The 22,744-nt window shown below is 44.6% G+C and overlaps 1 protein-coding gene across 5 annotated transcripts in view; it reads right to left on the bottom strand.

Annotated features, from left to right (window-relative positions):
• Positions 1 to 13,058: 13,058 nt before the first annotated feature.
• Positions 13,059 to 22,744, bottom strand: part of KCTD1 (potassium channel tetramerization domain containing 1) — a 196,982-nt gene continuing 187,296 nt past the window's right edge. For 4 of the 5 annotated variants that reach the window (XM_065932411.1, XM_065932412.1, XM_065932410.1 and 1 more), the window contains exons 4-5: positions 18,337 to 18,642; positions 13,059 to 13,967 (exon numbers count right to left, since the gene is read on the bottom strand). In XM_065932411.1, coding sequence (XP_065788483.1) covers positions 13,809 to 13,967; positions 18,337 to 18,642 — 465 coding nt within the window. In that variant the 3' untranslated portion in view covers positions 13,059 to 13,808. The remainder of the gene's footprint in view (positions 13,968 to 18,336; positions 18,643 to 22,744) is intronic. The other variant, XR_010662876.1, reaches the window with a different exon arrangement.

The raw sequence follows: 22,744 nt of genomic DNA, 5'->3' as shown, positions 1-22,744 counted from the left end.
ATTCTCCAAGTCCGTTTTGGTACATTTTATTTCACTTCTTTCTTTTCTTTCAGCAGCAGAAAATTAAGGAGCGGATGGGGAGGAGCTGCAGGAAAGAGACTGCAGTTTTCCCACATGAGGCTTCTCAAGTCGGCTGCCCACCAAGGCTGCTGGACTTGGGTATCATGAGGCACTCCCCCTCCCCATGATTTTACTGGGAAGAACCACCTTAACTGTCTGAAAAGCCCCACTGAGGCGGCTTCCACGGTTCCTGGGAAGTAACATTTATTTCTTTGGACAACAGGGCATTGCTTTCTGTGGCCTGGGGAAAGCAGGAGCAGTAGCTGGGTCCGCATCCTGCTCAGTGACATCTAGGGTGACCTCTAGGGAAAGACAGCTGATCCACAGAACACCGATTAGTAGATGGGCGTCCTCCTGGAGAGAGAACTTTGATGGTGCTTCAGTGGGACAAGGACATCTGTGACTTGAAGGAAAACGGACAGGCCATGTTGCTGCCAAACAGAAATGAGTGAACAGCTTTTGGCACACATCAGCCAAACAGGCTTCCAAGAGTTATTCTTTAGCAGTTACTACCAACAAACAAATGGGCTTTCCTGGTAGCTCAGGTGGTGAGGAATCCGGCTGCCATGCAGGAGACCCCAGTTTGATTCCTGGGTCAGAAAGATTCCCTGGAGGAGGGCATGGCAAACCAGTCCAGTATTCTTGCCTAGAGAATCCCCATGGACAGTGGAGCCTGGCAGGCTGCAGTCCATGGGATCGCAGAGTCAGACACAACTGAGCAACTAAACACGCATGCACGCACTAACATACACTTGGAGCTGGACTTGTCCTTCAGCAGGCTAATTACTCTCTGACTCCATATAGATTATACTCAGCACCTGGCCTTCTTCTCCCCCTACACTCTCCTGTAGCATCCTGCATTTCAGAAAGAAGGTCATGGGCTGATAACTTCAGGGACACCAGACCTGATTGCTGAGTTGCCTGAGCCAGCTGTGGCTGTTTTGAAAATTGTCAGGAGAAAAACAAAAAAGCAAGACCTTCAAGAGGATATAAAACCCCTCCCTACTCCTGAGAAAGTGGGGCACAGTTCTTGAGGCGCTAGCCTGCTGTGTTTCCCTTTTGCCTGGCACAAATCCAAATTCTGTGTCCATACTTTTGTTGGGTGGGCATCAGTGGACGGGGAGCCATGATTTTGCCAATAGCCACGCTCAGAATTCTCACAACTAAGACCAGAAAGAGGGCAAACAGCTTCCTGGAGACAGACAAAGGATTGCCAAGGCGCCCGTGGGGCGGGGATGAAGGAGAGACACCAATCCCATGCAGTTTCACTGGGACTACTTGCTAGTTCTTCATTTGCTTACAGGATTCCCCACCTGTTGGAGATCAAGATCAGGGTGGGTGTCTGTTTCTGCATGTGAGATAGCACATCCATGTTACGTTTCTTGAGAGCTATGTAGGAGTATGTTCTCATTCTTAGGAGATACCATGCTGAAGTACTTAGGGGTGGATTGTCGTGATGCTTGCAATTTATCTTCAAATGGTTCATCAGAAACCACACACACAGTGAGACAAGTGGGAGGAGCAGACGTGGTGAAGTGTTAACAACTGATGAATCTAACTGAAGAGTGTGGGGTATTATTTGAACTATTGCTTCAACTTCTCTGTAGGTTTGAATATTTTCAGATGAAAGCTGAGGCCAGGGTGGGTTAACACTGAAATAAAGGCTAATTTCAGGAACTGTTTTTGCTGTATTATAAGCCTAAAAATGAAAAGCTCCAGTGGTGAGTAGGCAAGTTAAGGCAAACCATTATTACCTCTCTTCTTAGCCGTGGAAAGCCAGTAAGCTACCGAATAAAACAAAGGCTATTTTGTGTGGTAGATGAACTCATTTATCAGCGCATTCAGACTGGAGAGGCAGAGGGAAAGATCAGACTGTTCAGTCTCCTTCCTCCACCCCTATTGCATCACTCTATTTAACCCTATAGTTACTTCCTGATACTTAAAAGAAGAGAAGGCAGCCCGACCTCAAGCTGATACAGCCAGTGTTCCAGCATGTTGTCACACATAAAGCATCTTTGAAATACAAGCCCTAATTATTTTTGACTTTCTGGCAAATGCTCTTAGTTTAAAAGAAATACAGAATTTAACAATCTATTTAAAAAAATTAATTTTGAAAGTCAGATGCTTTGTCAAAAAAGGAGTGTTTTTTAAAAAAATTTATTATAATTCATTTAAAGAGAAATAAAATATAATTTTTTTTAACCTAAAAGTACTGCTGGGAAGTGTTTGGGTTGCAAACGTGTAATTTGGAGGGTAATTCAACCTGTTAGAGATATTTTCAGGGGCCCAGGAAATTTTTACACAAGCCTCGCCCAACCTGTTTGTCAATCTGGTGAGTCTCCCAGAACCTCAGAGAGTCTGTGGAACCTGGGTGTGACAGGTGGCCAGATCTGGCTGGAATGTGGGCTCCTTCATCCATTTACTCTTTGGCTCATCCCTGATAGCGACTGTCTTGAGTTTCTTTTCCTTGGAGTTCATTGAGCTTCTTGGGTCTGTGGGTTGACAGTCATCTTCAAACTTGGAAAATATTTAACCATTGTTTCTTCAAATATTTTTGTTTCTCTCCCCATCCTCCTTAATAGAGACTCCAATTGCGTGTCTAGTAGGCTGACTGAAGTTGCCCCACAGCTCAGCAATGCCCTGTTCATTTTGTTTCAGTCTTTTAAGAAAACCATGTTTCATTTTAGATAGTTTCTATTGCTCTATCTTCAAGTTCACTATTTTTTTCTTCTCTAGTGTGTAATCTGCTATTAATTCTACCAGGTTTATTTTTCAGGCATGGTAATTTTTACTTCTGGAAAATTGACTTTGTTCTTTTTTATATTTCCCATGTCACCAGTTAACATGTTCAGTTTTCATTTTAGTTTCTTGAACATATGGAATATAGTTTAATGTCCTTGTTAGAGAAGAAAATAGCAACCTACTCCAGTATTCTTTCCTGGGAAATCTCATGGACAGAGGAATCTGGCGGGCTACAGTTCATGGGGTCAAAAAAAAGTCAGACACGACTTAATGACTAAACAACAATGTCTGTCAACTAATTCTGTCATCTTTATCATTTCTTGGCTGGTTTAGATAGATTGATTTTTCTTCTTACTATGAGTTGAATTTTCCTGCTTCTTTGCATGCCTGGTAATTTTTTATTAGATGCCAGACATTGTGAAATTTACCTTGTTGGGTGCTGGATATATTTGTATTCCTACAAATATTCTTGAACTTGTTTTACCATTGAGGTTGAGTTACTCGGAAATAGTTTGATTCCTTTGGGATCTGGTTTTAAGCTTTGCTAGGTGAGATCAGAGCTATGTTTAGTTTATGGCTAATTTTTTCCTACCCACTAAGGCATTCTAATATTCTAGTCAATACGCCATTAATTATGAGGTTTTCCACACTGACTGGTGGGAATAGGAACTGTTGTTGGCTCTGTGTACCCAATAGTTTTTCTAATCCTTCTACATGGTCTTTACTTAACCTCAGGCAGTTTCCTCAGCCACATGCACTGGTCAGTACTCAGCTGAAGACCCTCTTCAGTTCTTTGGTTTTTGCTCTGTGTGTATAGCTCTCTCCTTTCCATTACTCCACTCTATAAATTTTAGATTTCTTGGCTTCCAACTCTCCAGCTCAAGGAGACCACTGGCTTCTGCCTGGGCTACCTTTCTCTGTACTGTGTCTGTTGGTTAGCCTGGGCGACTGTAGGGATCACCTTGTTTGTTTTCCACCTCTCAGACGTCACTGCCCTCTGTCGCCTGATATCCAGTGCCTTGAAAACCTCTGTTTCGTGTATTTGGTTTGGTTTTTCAGTTGTTTCAGGCGGGAGAGTAAATTTGTTACTCCATCTTGGTCAAATGTGGAAGTCCTCCAAGACTTTCAATTGGGCAAAATCCAAAGTACACATTTAAACACCAATAGTGGGAGGACTTCCCTGGTGGCTCAGTGGTTAAGAATCCACTTTCCCATGCAGGGGATTTGGGTTCGATTCCTGGTGGGGGCACTGAGGTTTCACATGCCGTGGGGCAAATAAGCCCGAGCACTGCAACTAGAGAGAAGATCGTGTACCACAACAAAGAGCCCACATTCCTCAACTAAGACCCAACGCAGCCAAATAAATAAATATATTAAAAAAAAAAACTACAGTGCTTGAAGAATTTAATATTACTAATAATGGATTCCCTATTGTATGTCCATTCCTTTACATCTACTTTTTATTTAATCTAGTGTTTATGAGGATTAACAATTTCTCCAAGTGATGCAGTTAGTAACATGAGACACAGACTCTGCCTTTTCTAGGCATGATAGACGTCACTTGTTTATTTCATCTGTCATCAACAAATAATGTCTTTAGCACCCGGCAGGTGTGACATAAATATAAATAAGTCAGATTTCTCCCATTGATGACCTTAAGTTTGGCCATTAGATATAGACATATAAATAAATATTTCAATGTTATGGGATATAAGGGTCATAATAAAATACAAATAGGATGCTTTAGAGGGGTTGTCCATCTGAGGGACATAGGGAATGTGTAAGTGGAATCTTCAAGGATGAGGGGAAGGTGATTAAGTAGGTAAGAGGATATATGTATTCCAAAGCAGGGAGACTTCAAACAATACAACACATGTGTGTGTGCTAAGTTGCTTCAGTCATGTCCAACTCTGTGTGACCCTATGGACTATAGCCTGCCAAGCTCTTCTGTCCATGAGATTCTCCAGGCAAGAATACTGGAGTGAGTTGCCATGCCTTCCTCCAGGGAATCTTCCTAACCCAGGGATCGAACCTGCATCTCTTACCTCTCCTGCATTGACAGGTGGGCTCTTTACCACTAGCGCCACCTGGAAAGTCCATCCAATATGACACAAGGGAGAGCTAAAAGCTCCTGTACTTCTGTAGGAGATAAGGCTGGGAGTTAGATGGAGGAGAGCCTTGTATACCACACTAAGGAAACAAGAGGACTCTGAAAGCAATGAGGAAACAATGTTGGAGCTTTTATCAGGGGAGTGAGAAGCTGCAATGTGGAAGAAGAACTTTAGGAATGACACACCGAATTCCTGGCCAAAAAAACCTATTAAGATCTTATTGAGGCACTTCCCTGGCAGTCCAGTGGTTAGGACTTCACCTTCCAATGCAGGGGGTAGGGGTTCAATCCTTGGTTGGGGAACTAAGCTCCTAAATGTATTGTGGCCAAAAAAACCCAGGGCACAAACAAGAGAAGCAAATTGTAACAAATTCAGTAAAGACTTTGAAAATGGTCCACATCACAAAAATTCTTAAAGCAAAAAGACCTTATGGAAATAGTCCACATAAGAGGAGTTGGTGCTACTCTGGTGGCTCAGACAGTAAAGAATCTGCCTGCAATTCAGGAGACCCCAGTTCGATTTCTGGGTCAGGAAGATCTGCTAGAAAAGTATCAGATAGGCTACCCACTCCAGTATTCTTGGACTTCCCTGGCAGCTCAGCTGGTAAAGAATCCATCTGCAATGCGGGAGACCTGGGTTTGATCCCTGGGTTGGGAAGATCCCCTGGAGAAGGGAAAGGCTACTCACTTCAGTATTCTTGCTTGGAGAATCTCCATGGACGGCGGTGCCTGGAGGGCTACAGCCCATGGGGTAGCAGAGTCGGACATGACTGAGCGACTAAGCAGGAGCACGACAACAAGAGGAGTTGATAACATGACCCTGAGACGCAGTAAAAGGGATGGAGAGGAAGAGGCTGATTTGAGAAATGCTTAGGAGATACTTTCTGCAGAACTTGGTGACCAGCTAACGTGGGGAGGACAGGAAATTGATTCCTGGTTTGGATGGAAGAGAGCATCTTGAATTGAGATAAGAAATTTAAAGGAAGAAAGGACAGGGCTATGGCTAAAAACAAGATCAGTTCTAGATGGTAAAATGGAAACATTGTACAGACCCTACATTTGTCATAGCTTATCACAGAATACATTAAAGTGATCTGATTACATGCTATTCACTTGCCTAACTGAAGTCGAATGGCAGGACCATATCTTACTTGTCACTGTATCCTCATAGCTGGCTACCCTTCCTGAAGCTCTGGGATAAGTTGAGCCTGAAGCACAGGTGATGGGGAACCCATCTATGGCTGATATCATCCAGGGAGAAAGAGGAGGCCAAGAGGCACACTGACACCCCCCAAAAAGATGTTCACACCTTGGGGTGAGAAACTGAGAAATGACTGACCCGGCTTCACACTGCCGTGGACCTTACCCATGGACCCCGTGAAATACCAGCTGCTTTGTCAGTGTTTTTGGTTTAAGTCATTTTCTTTGTAGATTAACACAAAAGCTTCTAGTGATTGTATAGAAGTATTTTGATCCTTCACTTGACTATCTTTGTTTGGAAGAAAAGATCCAAGGAGCATGCTTGGGGGTGGAGATGGTTAATGCAGACGGGAGAGAGGCAAAAAGCTATGGGAAGGAAGGATTTGGAGTGTATGTATGTAGGTCCCCTGACTCTGGAGCTGTAACAAATTAGCTCTGACTTTGCAGTTATGATGGTAGTAAGGAAAAGATTATCTAGGGCAATGTTCTGTTGTAGAAATACATCTTCTATGCTTAAAGTAAGACCTATAACTGAATTATCTTCATGAATACACAACCTACTAAACAAAATTCCAAATTTTCTGGTATTTATATATATTGCATCCTAAGTCACTTTAGTCGTGTCCAACTCTTTGCAACCCTATGGACTATAGTCCTCCAGGCTCCTCTTTCCATGGGATTCTCCAGGCAAGAATACTTGTGGGTTGTCATGCCTTCCTCCAGGGGATCTTCCTGACCCAGGGATGGAACCCACATCTCTTATGTCTTCTGCACTGGCAGGGGGTGTTCTTTGCCAATAGTGCCACCTGGAAAGCCCATTTATGTATATTAAGAGAGCACATACTTGAGAATATGACTATAGAACAATATTTTAAATCATATAATACCATTTCAAATATATGGCTTCCCTGATAGCTCAGTTGGTAAAGAATCCACCTGCAATGCGGGAGACCCCAGTTCAATTTCTGGGTCAGGAAGATCTGCGGGGAAAGGGATAGTCTACCCATTCTAGTATGCTTGGGCTTTCCTTGTGGCTCAGCTGGTAAAGAATCCACCTGCAAAGTGGGAGACCTGGGTTCAGTCCCTGGGTTGGGAAGATCCCCTGGAGAAGGGAAAGGCTACCCACTCCAGTATTCTGGCCTGAAGAATTCCATGGACTGTAGAGTCCATGGGGTCACAAAGAGTCGGATATGACTGAGTGACTTTCATTTTCACTTTCATTGGATGCAAAACTTAAATGTTATGGCCCATAGGCAATCCATCTCCCACCATTTCCTCTTGCCAATATAGCTGCCTAATAGGAAAACCAGTGGAGAAAATTCCCTGGCAGTTCAGTGGTTAGGACTCTGCACTTTCACTGCCGAGGGCCCAGGGTTCAATCCTTGGTTGGGGAACTGAAATCTTGCAAACCATGCAGTGTGGCTCAAAAAACCAGTGCCATCAAATAGATGGTTTAATATGCAGATCTTCAAATGATCCTTTTGGGCATCCTCACTTGATGTAATCAACTGTCCCTACTGATCTTGCTTCTTTTCCAACTAAGGTGAGGCTTCCTGACAAAGATTTGGTCTTCAGCTTCCAGAACAGGCTTTCAGAGTCAAGTTCCAGGGTTTGAGTGGAATGCACAGCATTTTAAGTTCTGTTGTGTGTGTGTTCAGTAACTCAGTCGTGTCTCACTCTCTGTGGACTGTAGAGAGTCTCCCCGTGGACTGTAGCCCACCAGGCCCGCTTGTCCATGGAATTCTCCAAGCAAGAATACTGGAGTGGGTTGCATTTCCTACTCCAGGGGATCTTCCTGACCCAGGGATCAAACCCGCGTCTATTGCGTCTCCTGCCTTGGCGGGTGGATTCTTTACCCCTGAGCCACCTGGGAGGCCTAGTCCTGTTAGCCACAGTATAATTTAATACCTGTTCTGTCTGTTCCTAATTCTGCCAAGCAGGATCTGATTGACAGACTGGGAGGCGTGAAACACTCTGCTTCACACTGAGAGTGAGGGAGAAAGGGGAACGGGGAGGGGGCAGGCAGAGACAGAACGAACCTGAAGTCATGTGAAAGAGTCAGACAGAGCTCTCTGAATCTGGCATTTTTAAAGCATATGCCAAGGAGTTTTGTGTTAAAATGGTTAGAGTTATAGATTTACATACTTCTTCAGATTCTGAAGGTCAAAGCTTCATTTACATTTCAAAGAAACTCACACAAATTAAAATAGATGGGAAATGTTGTATTCCTGTTCATCTGTCATCAGCTACTGTTACAGGTGGCAGATGCTACAGTAACTCTCTGCTGTAAGGTTCATTCCAGTGTCTGATAACCTGTTAAGAGGCAGTGAAAGGATTCCGTGGCTGGTAGACTAATTCAACAGGATCGGGCAGTTCTCTCTCAAATTAGGAAAGGATGAAGGCCCTCCAGTTAAATTTCAGTTAAGTAATTCACCACCCCCAGTAACTCTACTGGGAGTATTCAATCTGGCCCTTCAAGCAAACAGGAGAACCCAACTATTGTTTAATCAACATCAGTGAAGCCATAAAAAGACAAGTCAAAAAGCACCCCCAGAAGGTTCTCATCTACTATTTTCAGTCTAGGTTGAGAGACAGTGATTTCACCCAGTATTTTCCAAACTTGCTGACAGTAGAGTCGCCTGTGATGGGCATTGTTAAAATACAGACTCCCAGGCTCATCACTTAGCGACTGAGATCCAGGACATTGGTGAGGAGGAAGGGGAGTGGGTGGGGGGCTGGATACAGTAGCTTTAATAAGTGCCTTTTTTGTGTCTTAAGAATGGGCAAGTTTGGGGAACCTGGAATCAATGTAAACTTCTGAGAAGTGTTCCCTGATGGTTACAAAGCCAGATGGTTACATCTTCTTGGGGCTTAGTAATTTCTACCCTATAGCCAATAAATAGGGCTTCCCCGGTGGTTCAGTGGTAAAGAATCAATCTGCCTGCAATGCAGGAAACGTAAGAGATGTGGGTTTCACCCCTGGGTCGGGAAGATCCCGTGGATGAGGGCAAAGCAACCCACTCCAGTATTCTTGCCTGGAGAATCCCATGGACAGAGGAGCCTGGCGGGCTACAGCCCATGGGGTCCCAAAGAGTCAGACACGACTCAACGACGCACACGGTGTTCCCGCAGCCATATTTTTGTGTAGTGCCTTTATAATGAACTTACTGAAGTTGCCAATGACAGAGCAAAGGGTTTTTAATTAATTCATTGAATTAATTAGTCCGTTAATGGTCACTGGCTCTTTGTTGCGGCGCGCACAGGCTTTCTCTAACTGCTGAGCGGGGGCTCCTCTCTAGTTGTGGGACCCTGGCTTCTCATTACAGTGGCCTCTCTGGTTGCAGAGCATGGGCTCTAGGGTGTGTGGGCTTCTGTAGCTGTAGTACATGGGCTTAGTTGCCCCCAAGGCATGTGGGATCTTAGTCCCTGGACCAGGGATCGAACCCATGCCCCCTGCATTGCAGGCAGATTCTTAACCACTGAACCACCGGGGTAGCCCCCAAAATAATTTTTTGGCATAAATTAGAAAACCAGAAAAGAGTTGAGTCTAAGGTACTCATCAAATGTGTGTGTGTGTGTGTGTGTGTTTGTGTTCTTCCAAGTGTCTTGCGGCATTTGGCATTTTTTTTTTTTTTTAACATATCAATGTTCTAATCTGTAAAACTGGGATAATAATGCCAACTTCACTGAGTTTCTATAAGGACTGAAGAACAGCTATAAAACCCTGAGCACAGTGCCTGGCATATAGTAGGCTGGAATGGAGGTAGATTTAATCACAATTGTCACTTACACACCAGAATTTAAATCTTTATGATCAAATGATATTGTGACTAAAAGCTTGCCTTAAACTTCCAGATTTTATAAAAGTCATGTTCTCACACAATTTAGTTCTGGTGCTACCACTTATGATACAACCTAAATGGAATTTTTCTAGAATATCTCAAACCATTTCATTATTTTCTTAGTATTCAGAGTGACAAACTACACAGATGTCTTGCATGGTCTGTACATTTGGGGGGAAAAAATCAGTTCGTTCTAACATAGACATTTAGAGATGTCACATAAAAATCTAGATTTCCAGGTTTTTCCACGAAAATGAGAGGTGTAAGGAGACAGGCTTCTTGTTCTGCCGCAGAACCTGCTGGAGTGGAGGAGGGGCTGCCCCTCTGAACCAGTCATGCTTGTGGGTGCCTGTCTGCCTCCTGATTTCTGTGATCCACTTGGCCCTTGTAGGCATCTGAGTTTGTCACCCTGACACCCAAAGTGATGTCTTATTTTCTCGTACATCTTTGGACTCGGCTCTCTGCCTGGCTAGTAGCTTTTTTTTTTTTTTTTTGCTAGTAGCTTTTTAAGAAGTACACTTTTATAATCACCAAGGTAATGACTGATTCAGGAAAAGATTATCAATGAATGTTAAAACCATTATGTGAAAGTGTAAATGAAGTACAGGGCATTTCCAGTCTCATAATTTCATCCCATAGACTAGTTGTTAATTACACAGGGAAGAGACGCTGTTCCATTGGAGAAATTTGGAGACTGTGACCTCAATTGAGTGTTCAGAATTACCATCAACAAAGGAAAACCACAATAAGATAAGATAACCGCAATAAGATCTATAATAGCAAAAAATAAAAACAAAAAATAGAAATAAAATGATCATCACCATCATGGGCCAGACAGACCCTTGTGATGTGATGTGTTGAGGAAGTAACTTCTTGCAAAAAAAATTAATATGACTCTACCTGTGAGGAACCAAGCAGACAAATCCAGATTATGCCACCAACTCCAGAGCAACTTACTCTCTTCAAAACCAAGCTCATGGAACACAGGAAAAGAAAGAAAAGATGGGGAAACCTTTCTAAATTAGAGTCTCCAAGACATTAATAATCAAAGCAGTACCAAGCCTTGATCTTACCCTCTACAGGGAAAACAACATAGCTATAAAGACCCTTGCTATCCCCCAGTGGCTCAGTGGGAAGAATCTGCCTGCTAATGCAGGAGATGCAGATTCCTAGGTTGGGAAGATCCCTTGGAAAAGGGAATGGCTGTTCACCCAGTATTCTTGCCTGAGAAATCCCATGAACAGAGGAGCCTGGTGGGCTACAGTCCAAGGGGTTGCGAAAGAGTCAGGCACGACTGAGTGACTAAACACCATCACCATATAAAGATCCTTATTGGGACAACAGGTGAAATATGGACAACCATATATACTGTATAATTAAATGCAGTGGAAAAAATAAGTCTCCTTTACATTTTGATTGACCAGCTCTTTGCTGAAGTACTTTGGTACCCAGGAATCTATTTCACTGTTAAGACCTAAAATTGTGAACATAACATGTGTTGTGTTTGCTTTGTTGAAATGGATCAGAGTTTCTGTAGGAAAAAAACGTGCAATTGGGTTGGAGTTGTATAAATGGGCCTAAGAGCTCAGAAAAGAACAAAAGGCACAGAATTGCGTGCAGGGTTTGATTGGGACAATACTAACTGCCCGGAGAGAGTGCTGGGTAAATGTTAAGTGATGACAATAACCAGCAGAAAGTCCCAAAGCGGAGCCTTTGCTTTATTGCTTTTAGGAAATTTTACCCACGGAGAGTGGATTACCAGTAAAAATCATAGAGCAATTTCATTCTCCTTTCAGCAGACGCGGATGACCAAGCAGCCGGTGGGAGCAACCCTGGCTTGTCTCCATCTGAGACAGTGGTGTATTAGTCTCAATAAGGAGAAATGAAACCACCATGTGAAAGCCTGGCTGGCAGTCATTAGAGTAATTCCGTGTTTGGGCCGCCTCTGTGTTTTGGGGCGGGGTGGGGGGGTTGGTGATTGGAGCCATTAACAGCTTACTTTTAGTTTCAGAAGCTACAGATATTTTCATTACTACTGTCCTCAGGCATAGACTTTTTAATTTAAAAAAAGAAGGAAAGTTTAGGATGGAAATAGCCCATCACCACAGGAACATCTCTGCAGCAGAAACACATTATAGTTTACCTGTCAATCTTATCGTCCGTCATACCAGGTTTATTTTTGAGGGTCTGGAATGAGAAGGAGGAAGTGGGGAAGAAAGCTGATGGCAGGGCTGACAGAGGAGCGTCCGGAATCACTACTAAGTTGGAAAAGCTGAGGGTTCAATTCCGAAGTGGTATTGACATCTCGGGTTTCTCACCTCCCTGGCTGATAAGAAACTGATCATTCTGACCCTGAGATTTTCCCTGCTTCTTCCAAAGCCACTAATGCCCCACTTTGTGGGCTTTTTTGGACAGGTGTTACGGTAGATTCAAGTTGGCTACAAATTCTTGGTCACTTCCCCAGTGACCAAGGGTTGGGTTTCATTTCCCTCCTTTCCTTGAATCAAGGCTGGCTCTGAATCTGCTAAATTAACACATCCCTGCAGAAGAGCATCGAGCAGCTGCAGGCCTGGCCTTCCAGGGGACCATGGCTTCCTTCCTCTTAGAACCCAGCTCCCAGGCTGGCTGGGGCCCAAGCCACTTGGGGAGGCCCATGGCCAGCCAGCAGGGATTGGCAGCCCCAAGGGGGCCCATCATGGTTATCCATGCCCCAGATGACATCACGTGCAGCCCAAGAAGCCCAGGCCAGGCCAGTCCATCAAGAGGATCCCAGGATCTGGAGAGAGAATAAAACGGTGCTGTCAGCTGCTACGGTTGGGCGCGGTTTGCTCTGGGAGTTGACTGGAATTGGTAAACTCACAAGAAAGGTTTATCTTGCTCACCAATGCAGAAGCACGGGACCCAAACCTTACTAATGGGAACAGAACCATTCAGAACAAGTGTCAACATCCTTATTCTTGAATGGGCTTTGATCTCGACATTGGCTTCAGTTTTTGGTCTCTTTTTGACACTCCACACAGAAAATTTTAAAATTGAAAAATTTCATTTGACTACAGCCTCACCCCAACACGTGTGGCTCACACAGACCTTATTTTTTAAACAGAGTTTATTGTATTTAATACATTATAAAATTTGAAAAATTGTAGGAAAGCAGCAGACTCAAACTGGAGCAACTCTAACAAGGAATAATTCTGGCCCCTTTGCAAAACTGATCAGTTTAAAAACAAAGTAATGTTCACATCGGTGAGGCGGACAAAAAGTGTGATTTCTGTACAAACTACATTTAAAATTTCATGTCTCGCGTCTTTCAAATGCGGTGTGCTCATGAGAGTTTTTTGTTTTTTTTTTTTGAAGTTCTGCTCGGTCCCCCATCTAAAGAGAGACATGAAACTTCCATATGCAAAGAAATGCGATTCTAGGTGTTTCTGTTTTCAAAGGAAAAAGAAAGACAAAGGAAAAAGAAACAATGGATGGCTGTTGGCAATGGAAACCTTAAGGAGATTCATCCTCATTGCTCATGGCTTGTTTATTGGTCAGAGGCCTTGGGAGGCCCAGGACACTTCACGGCCATCACAGCACCAACTGTAGCTACCACCTTTTTTCTTTTTTTTTTGCGTTTCCTACCTTTTGACATATATATATATATTTATATATTTTTTACACCTTGAGGATATCACTATTCCAATTGTTCCCATATGAATACAGGTGTGGTCTCTATTGGATATAAATGTGTCTTTTATTCAACTTTAGGTCCAGGACTCGGTTTGCTGTCCCAACTGCACATAAATGTCCCTTTTTGTGTTTGCGTTATTTGTGGTGTGTTTTTCTCCTTTTGGCAGAAGAAATACGTCCATCTAGTCCAGAGGCTCTTGCTTTATCCGGATGACAGAGGGTCCACGGGGCGTCCGCCTCAGTTCCCGCCGCAGGACGTATTCGCTGAACTGAGATGAGTCCACGCCTCCCCCACAGGAGCCCACGACTTCAAATCCTCTTTGCTGCAACCTCTCGAGGACCTGTGAGGGGCCGAGACAAGCATCTGGTTAGAGGCCAGCTAGGTCCTTTGGCCACGTAAACAGCCCAAAGACTGTCCCACAGTTTGACATCATGTGCAGCTTGAATCCATCTTATCCAAGCCCTGTGTCTCTCTGAGATTCTGTTTTCAAAGACTCTGGATTCAAAGGCAGGAGGGAGCGAGCAAATGTTTCTAATACCTACAATATGCCTTCATAAGCTAGCTCCACACGTGCCAAGTTATTCACTCATTACAACCAGCTGGCATAATGGGTAGAGTTGGTCCACTTGACAGATGAGAAAACTAAGGCTTACACTAGTAAGTGATGGGACTGGGTTTCCAACTCAGGTCTTTTTGGCCTCAAATCTCATGTTTTTTTGCAATGCCATCTTGTCTGCAGAAAGAGAGGGTTCACATTTCAAAGCTCATTTACCACTAACATATTTGATGAGATGATAAAGACTATGGAGAGACAGTGATATTATCTAAATTTACTTCATCGGTGATTCAGCCTCAACTCATTCACTCTTGATTCAGCCACTGTTCTGATTGCCTGATACTGAGTTAATATATTTCAGCCTGGAAGACTGATGCAATTTCAACAGCAGAAGAAATGGACTATTAAAAGACAGTCGAGGTTTATTTACAGCTTTTCAAGTTGTGGCATTTGAAATTTATTGCCTAGTGTGCATCCAGAGAGGCAAGAATAAATGCAATGGTTATTTATATATGTCCTATATTAGAAAATATCTAAAAATTTCTCATATAATTAATAGATATTTATAATATAATCTAATTTTGAAACCAAATACCTAATGTCAGAAAGATCCCTGGGTTTGTCATTACTTGTCTGACACTCTTGAATGCAGGGAAGAGTTCTTGCAACTCTTACATACACAAAAATACAGGAAACTGATCTACCACAGTATGTTTCTTTAGGAATCCAACAAATATTAGACTTGCAAATGTTCCCTGACAGAATTCTGGATATAGCTAAATTATTTCTACACCACTCTAAAAGCAAGATGATTCAATCATAACTTTTAAAAATGCCTGGCTCATTTTTTTTTTTTTAATTTTTGGAGTTAAGTGAAATACTATCAAATAACTTACAAAATGTGATATACAGTGGATCCCTTACTATGCCTTTTTTTAAAAAACTATTATTTTTGGGGTGCCTACTTTTACATGGAATATAATCTGCTATTTTGCAAAACAGCTAATTAGATGAGATTGGAAAGTAAGAATATACTTTCTAAAAATTAAAACTTCAAATGCTGGCAATTTTAAAAAAACCCAAGCAAGTCCTTATGAGAACAAAATGAACACTTCTCTGCAGAATCTACTTCTGCACATAAATTTACAATGCATATGCACATCAGGCAGCCAAACGACACAATAAAGAAAACAATCTCTAAAAAAAAAAAGAAAGAAAAGAAAACAATCTCTAAGTTGAAAAGTAAGCACATTAAGATGTGTTTTGGTGGCAGGTGAATAAAAAGGTGAAGAACAGCTCACTCTAAGATCTCCCCAGTAAAGGCAGGAATGTAGCTTGTCAGCAAGAAATACACGAGTTTGCTCGGCCAAACCACCGCCCTGGCAAGGATTCACCTTGATAAGGAGAGGAATTACGAAAGTAGAGGAAGCTGAGCAATAAAGAACTTAACTCTAATATCATTTGTCTCTCCGTGTTGTTAGATTGTTGAATTGCTCTTATAAGCACATCCCTAAGCTGCCTCCCCAGAGGATCTAATATGCATAATATGATAATTATTCAGTATGATCGATCCAAGGTTACCTTGAAGGTGGTAAAACTTATTCCCATGTCATGCAGACAGCTTATGCTTCTTGGCCATTCTTCTTTAAGTATCAACTTGTTAATAGCAAAGTTCCTTAAAGTCAGTGATCATTTGGGAATACTGAAATCACTCCAGCAAATACATTGCTCCCGTGCCTTAGCCCGAAGCCTCTGAACAACTAGCGGACTGGGCCTGTCCTCTAGATGGGGCAGGAGCTAGTATGGCCATGTCGTATGACGATGTTAACCCAGATGAAAACCCACCTCTGATCAGACTCGAATGACAGGGCAACATGGCAGGCTTGTGAACATCTGATAGTTACTCAGGGGCGGGGCCCTAGAGAAGTGATGAAACGCTGCCTAGAGAGAGCCGGGGGCAGGCCGTGGGTGGGGGAGATTTCCGGGCTCTGAGGCCCCGCTCGGGAGCTGCAGAGGGCGGCTCAGGTGTGCCTCTGCACCTGTGCAGCCCAGGGCTGCCCCTCTGGGGGCGTGTCTTCCTCCAGCACGCCCGGGCTCAGTGTCAGCCAGTTTCCTGCTGCTCTGCTCTCAGCCATCTATTCACAAAATTCAACAATTACAAACAGCTGGGAAACCATCCTCAAGAGGCAGAATGGTAGAGTGGGTGCTTCTAGTCTCGGAGTCTGGGGGTAGTTTTTGTTGGCTCAATACTGAATAAAGTCATGGGTCCATTCTAATGAAATCTCTCCATGGATTTCCACTGAGTCACACAGACAAGCCTTGGCCCAGGGCTAGCACACGTCAGTTACGATGGTGATCACACCCACCAGCGTCTAAGGCACGTGGCCCCTCACATCGTGTAAGCCCAACTTCTGAATTCTGCCCTTAAGTCTTCTTCTCCCATAAACATCTCTACCTCAAAAGATGCTAATTCCATTCATCCCGTTTCTCCATCAGAAATATTAGTCATCCTTGGCTTCTATCTTGTAGCTCACAGCCATTATAAGAAAACCCTGCCGGCTCTATGTTCAAGACATTCAGGGCAGTCCAGTGGTCAGGACTGCGCTCTTTCAGTGCTGAGGGCTTGGGTTCAAGTCCTAGTCAGGGAACTAAGATCCCCCTAAGCCGTGGGGCAAGGCCAAAACAAAACAAATAAACAAAAACTATTTTGGGAATTTCCTGTCAGTCCAGTGGTTAAGACTCTGAGCTTACATTGAATGGGGGCAGGGGTTCAGTCCCAGGTCGGGACACAGATCCCACAAGCCTACAGCGAGGCCAAAAACATTTTAAAAATAAAAATGAAAACAGAAGCTGAAATTTGTTCAAGGCCATGAAACAATTTTTTAAAAAATATTTATTCATTGATTTGGCTGTATCTTGTCTTAGTTGCCCTGCCACATGTGGGATCTTAGTTTCCTGACCAGAGATCGAACCTGAGTCCCCCACATTGCAAAGCAAATTCCTAAATGCTGGACCACCAGGGAAGCCCACCCCCCGCCAACACAGCAATTTTAAGACGTCATTCAGTACTCTGTTCATCAAGCCATAATGGCATTCGTGAACATGTATGTGGTATGGCAAGTGTGTGCCAGCTTGATTTTGTTAAAGAGTGGACTAGTTTGGGAATGGGCATTGGAACACCTGCATGGCACAGCTAAAAAAAAAAAAAAAGATATTCAGAGTCGGATACTGCTCAGTTATTGCTCGGACCCACTTTCTAACTGGTCCTCTTGTTTGCCCTGGTTTCTACCTGCTGCTGGAGTATTCACCTTCAAATACAAGTTATAACATGTCGACCTGCTCAAATCCTCAAATGGCTTTCCATTTGACTCATACACGCGAGGGAATCAAACCCCAAAGAAACCAACACGAAGAATCCCAGAGCACTTCCCACCTTCTGTGAGGCCTTCCACCGTCTGTACTGGGGGTTCTCGGCACTCCCCACCCACCTTCACTGCCTTCAAGCCTCACTGGCTTTCCCGATGCTCCTCAATACATCAAGCATGTGCTCCTCCCTGGGGAGCCTCAGGACTAGATGCCCCCGACCCCTCCAGGACACTCAGCCCCAGGCATCCTCTTCTCACTACCTGCTCAGCACTTAGGTGGGTGACTGTGTGCCCGGCCACCCCACTCCATTCTCATAATGTAAGCTCCATGGAAAGACCGCTGTGGTCTGTTTTCTTCCTTCTGTATCTCCAGTGCTCACTCCAGCCCCCGGCACATAGCAGGCGCTCAGTAAATGTTTGTGGAATGACAGAATGAGTGCCGTAGGTCCCCAACCTTTTCGGCACCAGGGACTGCTTTTGCGGAAGAGAGTTTTCTCCCACACTGGGGGAGCTGATGGTTTCGGGAGGATTCAAGTGCATTACATTTACTGGGCACTTTATTTCTACTATTATTACACCTGCTCCGCCTCAGATCATCAGGCGTTAGATCCTGGAGGTTGGGGACCCCTGCTGTAGAGGGGTGAAGAGTTTTTACCCGCCCAGCAGGTGTGTTACCACGTGAGGGCTCTCCAGCGCCTTGGAGGAAGGGCAGCCCATGAAGATAAGGGTGAGGACACCTCGTCCCTAAGAGAACACTGGCAGCCACACAGCCAGTGACGACGGCGTACCTGGACTGAGTTGAGATGACAGTAGCCATTCAGCGGAAACCTGATGACGTGCGTCGAGTCGTGATTCCAGCCCGCGTTGACGGAGTTGCACATCACGTCGCCGATCTCTGGGAACACTTCTTCTATCAAGGATTTGTCTCCGCTGAGCGTGATCCTCTCTCCGAGGTCTGGGGCCACACGCACCACGAGGCACTCGCAGGGCCTTGAGAAGCGACCACTTTCTCTGTCCTGCTTCCATCTTTCCATCTCCAACAGCATGGGCTGAAGCTGAAAATATTTTGCCTCTTCATATAACAAAGTGTAGTCCTTAAAAGAAAAAAAAAAACGTATTTCATACTTAAAAAATGCAAACATAAGGTACTGAATATGTCCACATAGAGGAGGGTGAATTTCTTACCTCTGTTACTTTGATATTCAAATTTGGGTGTAAATTTTTTATTTGTAGAGACAATTTGCATTCACTCATTCTTTCAGTGATTATAACAGGAGCTAAGAGTAATAACTGGGCTTCCTAGGTGGCACCAGTGGTAAAGAACCCACCTGCCAATGCAGGAGACATAAGAGACAAGGGTTCGATCTCTGTGTTGGGAAGATCCCCTGGAGGAGGAAATAGCAACTCACTCCAGTAGTCATGACAGGAGAATCCCATGGACAGAGGAGCCTGGTGGGCTACAGTCCATGAGGTCGCAAAGAGTTGGACAGGATTGAGTGACTTAGGATGCAACAGTAATAAGGGGTAGGTGGGACACTTCCCATGAATTAAGTCCTACCATCCCCATAGTTACCCAGTGATTTGGGAATCATTTTTATTCCCATTGTGCAGATGAGAAAACTAGTGTGTGAAAGGATTCACCAAGACTACTGTCTTTTTGTAGGAAAATGCCTTTGAATATTTAAAGTTTGATTGTGTTGTTGAGAATCCATGTTATAACCTCTGGATGAACACGTATATGCGTCGAGGTGACAGAGGCACAGCTGTGCCCCATTCACCCCGGGTCTACACTCCTTGTCACCTGCGGTGGCAGCTCTAGAACTTCTCCAGGAGGGGGAGGAGGGGGCCTCCTCCAGGGGGCTCCCCGCTCCAGGAGGGGGCCTCCAGGAGGGCCACAGTGGAAGTGGGGGTGGAGAGCCAGGGAACGGGCGCCTGGAGGGCACGCATGCTGCTTTTACTTAGGGATGCGTGAGGGTTTGAGAGAGGCTGACGGGGGACGCACTGACCCCTGCCAGCTCTCGGTGTCCCCATCACAAAGTGAGAGGGAAAAACCACCTCAGGCCCGGGCTCGTGCAAGGCAGTGGTGCAGGCCTCAGGGTTTGCTGCAGCGCTGTTTACAACAGCTGAGACGTGGAAGCAACCTCAACGTCCATCGACAGGGAACGGATAAAGGAGATGTGGTACATATATGCATAGGAACATTACTCAGCCACAGAAAGAATGAAGTAATGCCATCTGCAGCCACGTGCATGGACCTAGAGAGTGTCATACTGAGTGAAGTTAAGTCAGACCGAGAAGGAGGAATATCAAATGACATCCGTTATGGGAGGAAACATAAAAAAGAAATGGCACAGATGAACTTATTTACAAGCTAGACTCACAGACTTAAGAGAATGAACTTATAGTTGCTGGAGGGTGGGGAAGAATGGGGTGCAGGGATAGTTAGTGAGTTTGGGATGGACATGTACACACTGCTATGTTTAAAACAGATAACCAACAAGGACCAACTGTATAGCACAGAGAACTCTGCTTAATGTTATGTTGCAGCCTGAATGGGAGGGGTGTTTGGGGGAGAGTGTGCATGCTCAGTCGTGTCCAACTCTTTGCAACCCCATGGACTGTAGCCCACCAGGCTCCTCTCTATGGGATTCGCCAGGCAAGAATACTGGAGTGGGTTGCCATTCCCTTCTCAAGGGGATCTTCCTGACCCAGGGATCGAACCTGAGTCTCTTAAGTCTCCTGCACTGGCGGGTGGCTTCTTTACCTCTAAGGCCACCTGGGAAGCCCTGGGGGGAGAATGGATACATGTCTGAGTATGGCTGAATCCCTTTGCTGTCCACCTGAAACTATGACAGTGCTATTAATAAGACTATACTCCAGAATAAAATAAAAAGTTTAAAAAAAGAAAAAAGATAGCAGTGCGGGAAAGGAAACTAATCTACTTCTGAAAGCACAGGCACCCAGTCTTTGGGAGTGGTTTCTTTTTCTCTTGTTTTAAAAAACTCTGTTAAAACACACACAAGCCACGGAATGGGAGGAAAGGAGAGGCCGAGCGGGAGGCAGAAGCTTAGGAACAATGTTATCAAGCAGGTCAATATTATGTCTAAACGTAACTATGGCCACAATCATTTCTGGCTGTGAGATACGTGGATGCTTGTCCAGACACGCTGGCTGAGAACATTTTAATCACTGACAGGCATGTTGCCTTCCTTCCAACAGGCTGGAGCTGGCAGGCGGTGCCTGCAGGGGGGCCAATGCCCGAGCCCAGGACCCAAGTGCCACCAGAGGCCTCGAGACGGGACGGGGCAGGATGAGGGTAACCACACGGGACTGCTTTATTTGGCACTTAGCTCTTTCTTTTTGCAAATAGACAGCAGCGGTGACATTATTCAAGCCTTCCAGAGAAAACAGTTTGGAGGGGCAGGAAAAGAACAAGTGAGCCCCAGCCGGGTCACTGCCTTCCGAACAGAGAAACTCGGGCCGGGTAGAAGACACGACCGCGGACGCAGGTCAGCAGAAGGGGCTGCGGCTCTACTCCGTCGTCTCCTAGCAACCCCATCACTACGGGAGCCACCGTTTTCTCCCATCATCTCATTTCACCTGCTCTGCCTCCTAACTCACAGGAGATGCTCTTTAGTTTGGTGTTGAGAACCAAGCTGAGGCGTGGCTACTCTTAGGGCAGAACCGAGCCCCTCAGCCCAGCGCAGCCTGAGGGTAGGGGTGGGGTCTGCAGGTTCCTCCCAGTCCACCCCGGGTCTCCACTCCTGTGCCCTGGCCGTCTTTGAAGGTCACCAACTGTGAGATACCAACCTTAGTACTTTACTTACTCATCAAGATGACAACTCTCAAGGAAATTTAAGAACATTACTGAGAGTTAGTTAGTTACACAAGCGATAGAAGCGAGAACTTCTGCTACTGCTTTTTATTTCCCTGTGAGATTTAATTACAAATTTTAACACAAGAAAGAATCTGGACTTCTGTGAAAGGATGCTATCAAGTCTTCAAATCTTTTTTTTTTCTTTAAATACTTTTACTTATTTTTGGCTGTGGTGGGTCTTCACTGCTGTGTGGGCTTTTCTGCAGTGGTGGCGAGCAGGGGGCCTACTCTCTAGTTGCGGGATGCACGGGCTTCTCATTGCAGTGGCTTCTCTGGCTGCAGAGCATGGGCTCTAGGGTACAAAGGCTTCAGCAGTCGTGGTGCATGGGCTTATTAGCTGTGGGTCTCGGACTCGAGAGTACAGACCCAATAGCTGTGGTGCACATAACTTGTTGCTCTGTGGCAAGTGAGATCTTCCCGGATCAAGGATCGAACCTGTGTCTCCTGAACTAGAAGGCAGATTCTTTACCACTGAGCCACCAGGGAAGGCCAAGTCTTCAAGTCTTAAAGGTGCTCACAGCAGCCTTCCTGAGCAGCCTTGACCTCGTGCAGGAATCCTTTCTAATATCACTGAGTCATGACCACTCAACTCCTGATTGAATGTTTGCTGCTTATCACCTAATAAGGCACAGTATTCACAGTATTCACTTTGCTTGCAGCTCTGATTGTTGTAAATGTCTTCGTTAGAATGACCTGAATTGCCTATTAGCTTCAACTTACTTGTTCTTAATTCTACCCTCTGGAGTTTCAGCCATCTTCATCTTGGACAAGTTAACCCTTCAAACATTTGAAGACGACTGTTATGTCTTAATATTATTCAGGCTGAAAACACCCGATTGTTTCAACTCCTAATCATTTGTTAGGACTTCAAAGTTCTTCAACCTCTATAGCTGGCCCTTCAACAACACAGCTTTGAACTACATGGGGCCCACTTATAGATGGGATTGTCCCACTAAGTACATTCCGTGATGCTACATTATCTGCAGTTTGGTTGAATTTGTGGATGCGAAATTACAAACACAGAGGGCCAGCTGCATGTAGGGTTGGCGCTCCTAATCCCCACATTGTTCAAGGCTCAACTGTACCTGAACTTGTCAACAGCCTTCCTAAAACCCAAACCAGAAGGGAATTTAACATTTCAGACATGCTCTAATGAGTGCATCACACAACCTTCGTACGACCTGGCTGGAGACTGAAGCCACCATGAATTCAGTCTGTGTTAGTTCCCGGTTGCTGCGGTAATAATCACCACCTGTTTAGCAGCTTAAAGCAGCGCTTGTTTATTCTCCTACTGTTCCGGAAGTCAAAAGTCCAAGTTG

This window comes from Muntiacus reevesi, chromosome 4 (assembly GCF_963930625.1).
Source record: "Muntiacus reevesi chromosome 4, mMunRee1.1, whole genome shotgun sequence".
Lineage (NCBI taxonomy): Eukaryota > Metazoa > Chordata > Mammalia > Artiodactyla > Cervidae > Muntiacus > Muntiacus reevesi.
Note: the sequence above shows the minus strand (reverse complement) of the source record. Positions and strands in the feature narration are given on the sequence as shown.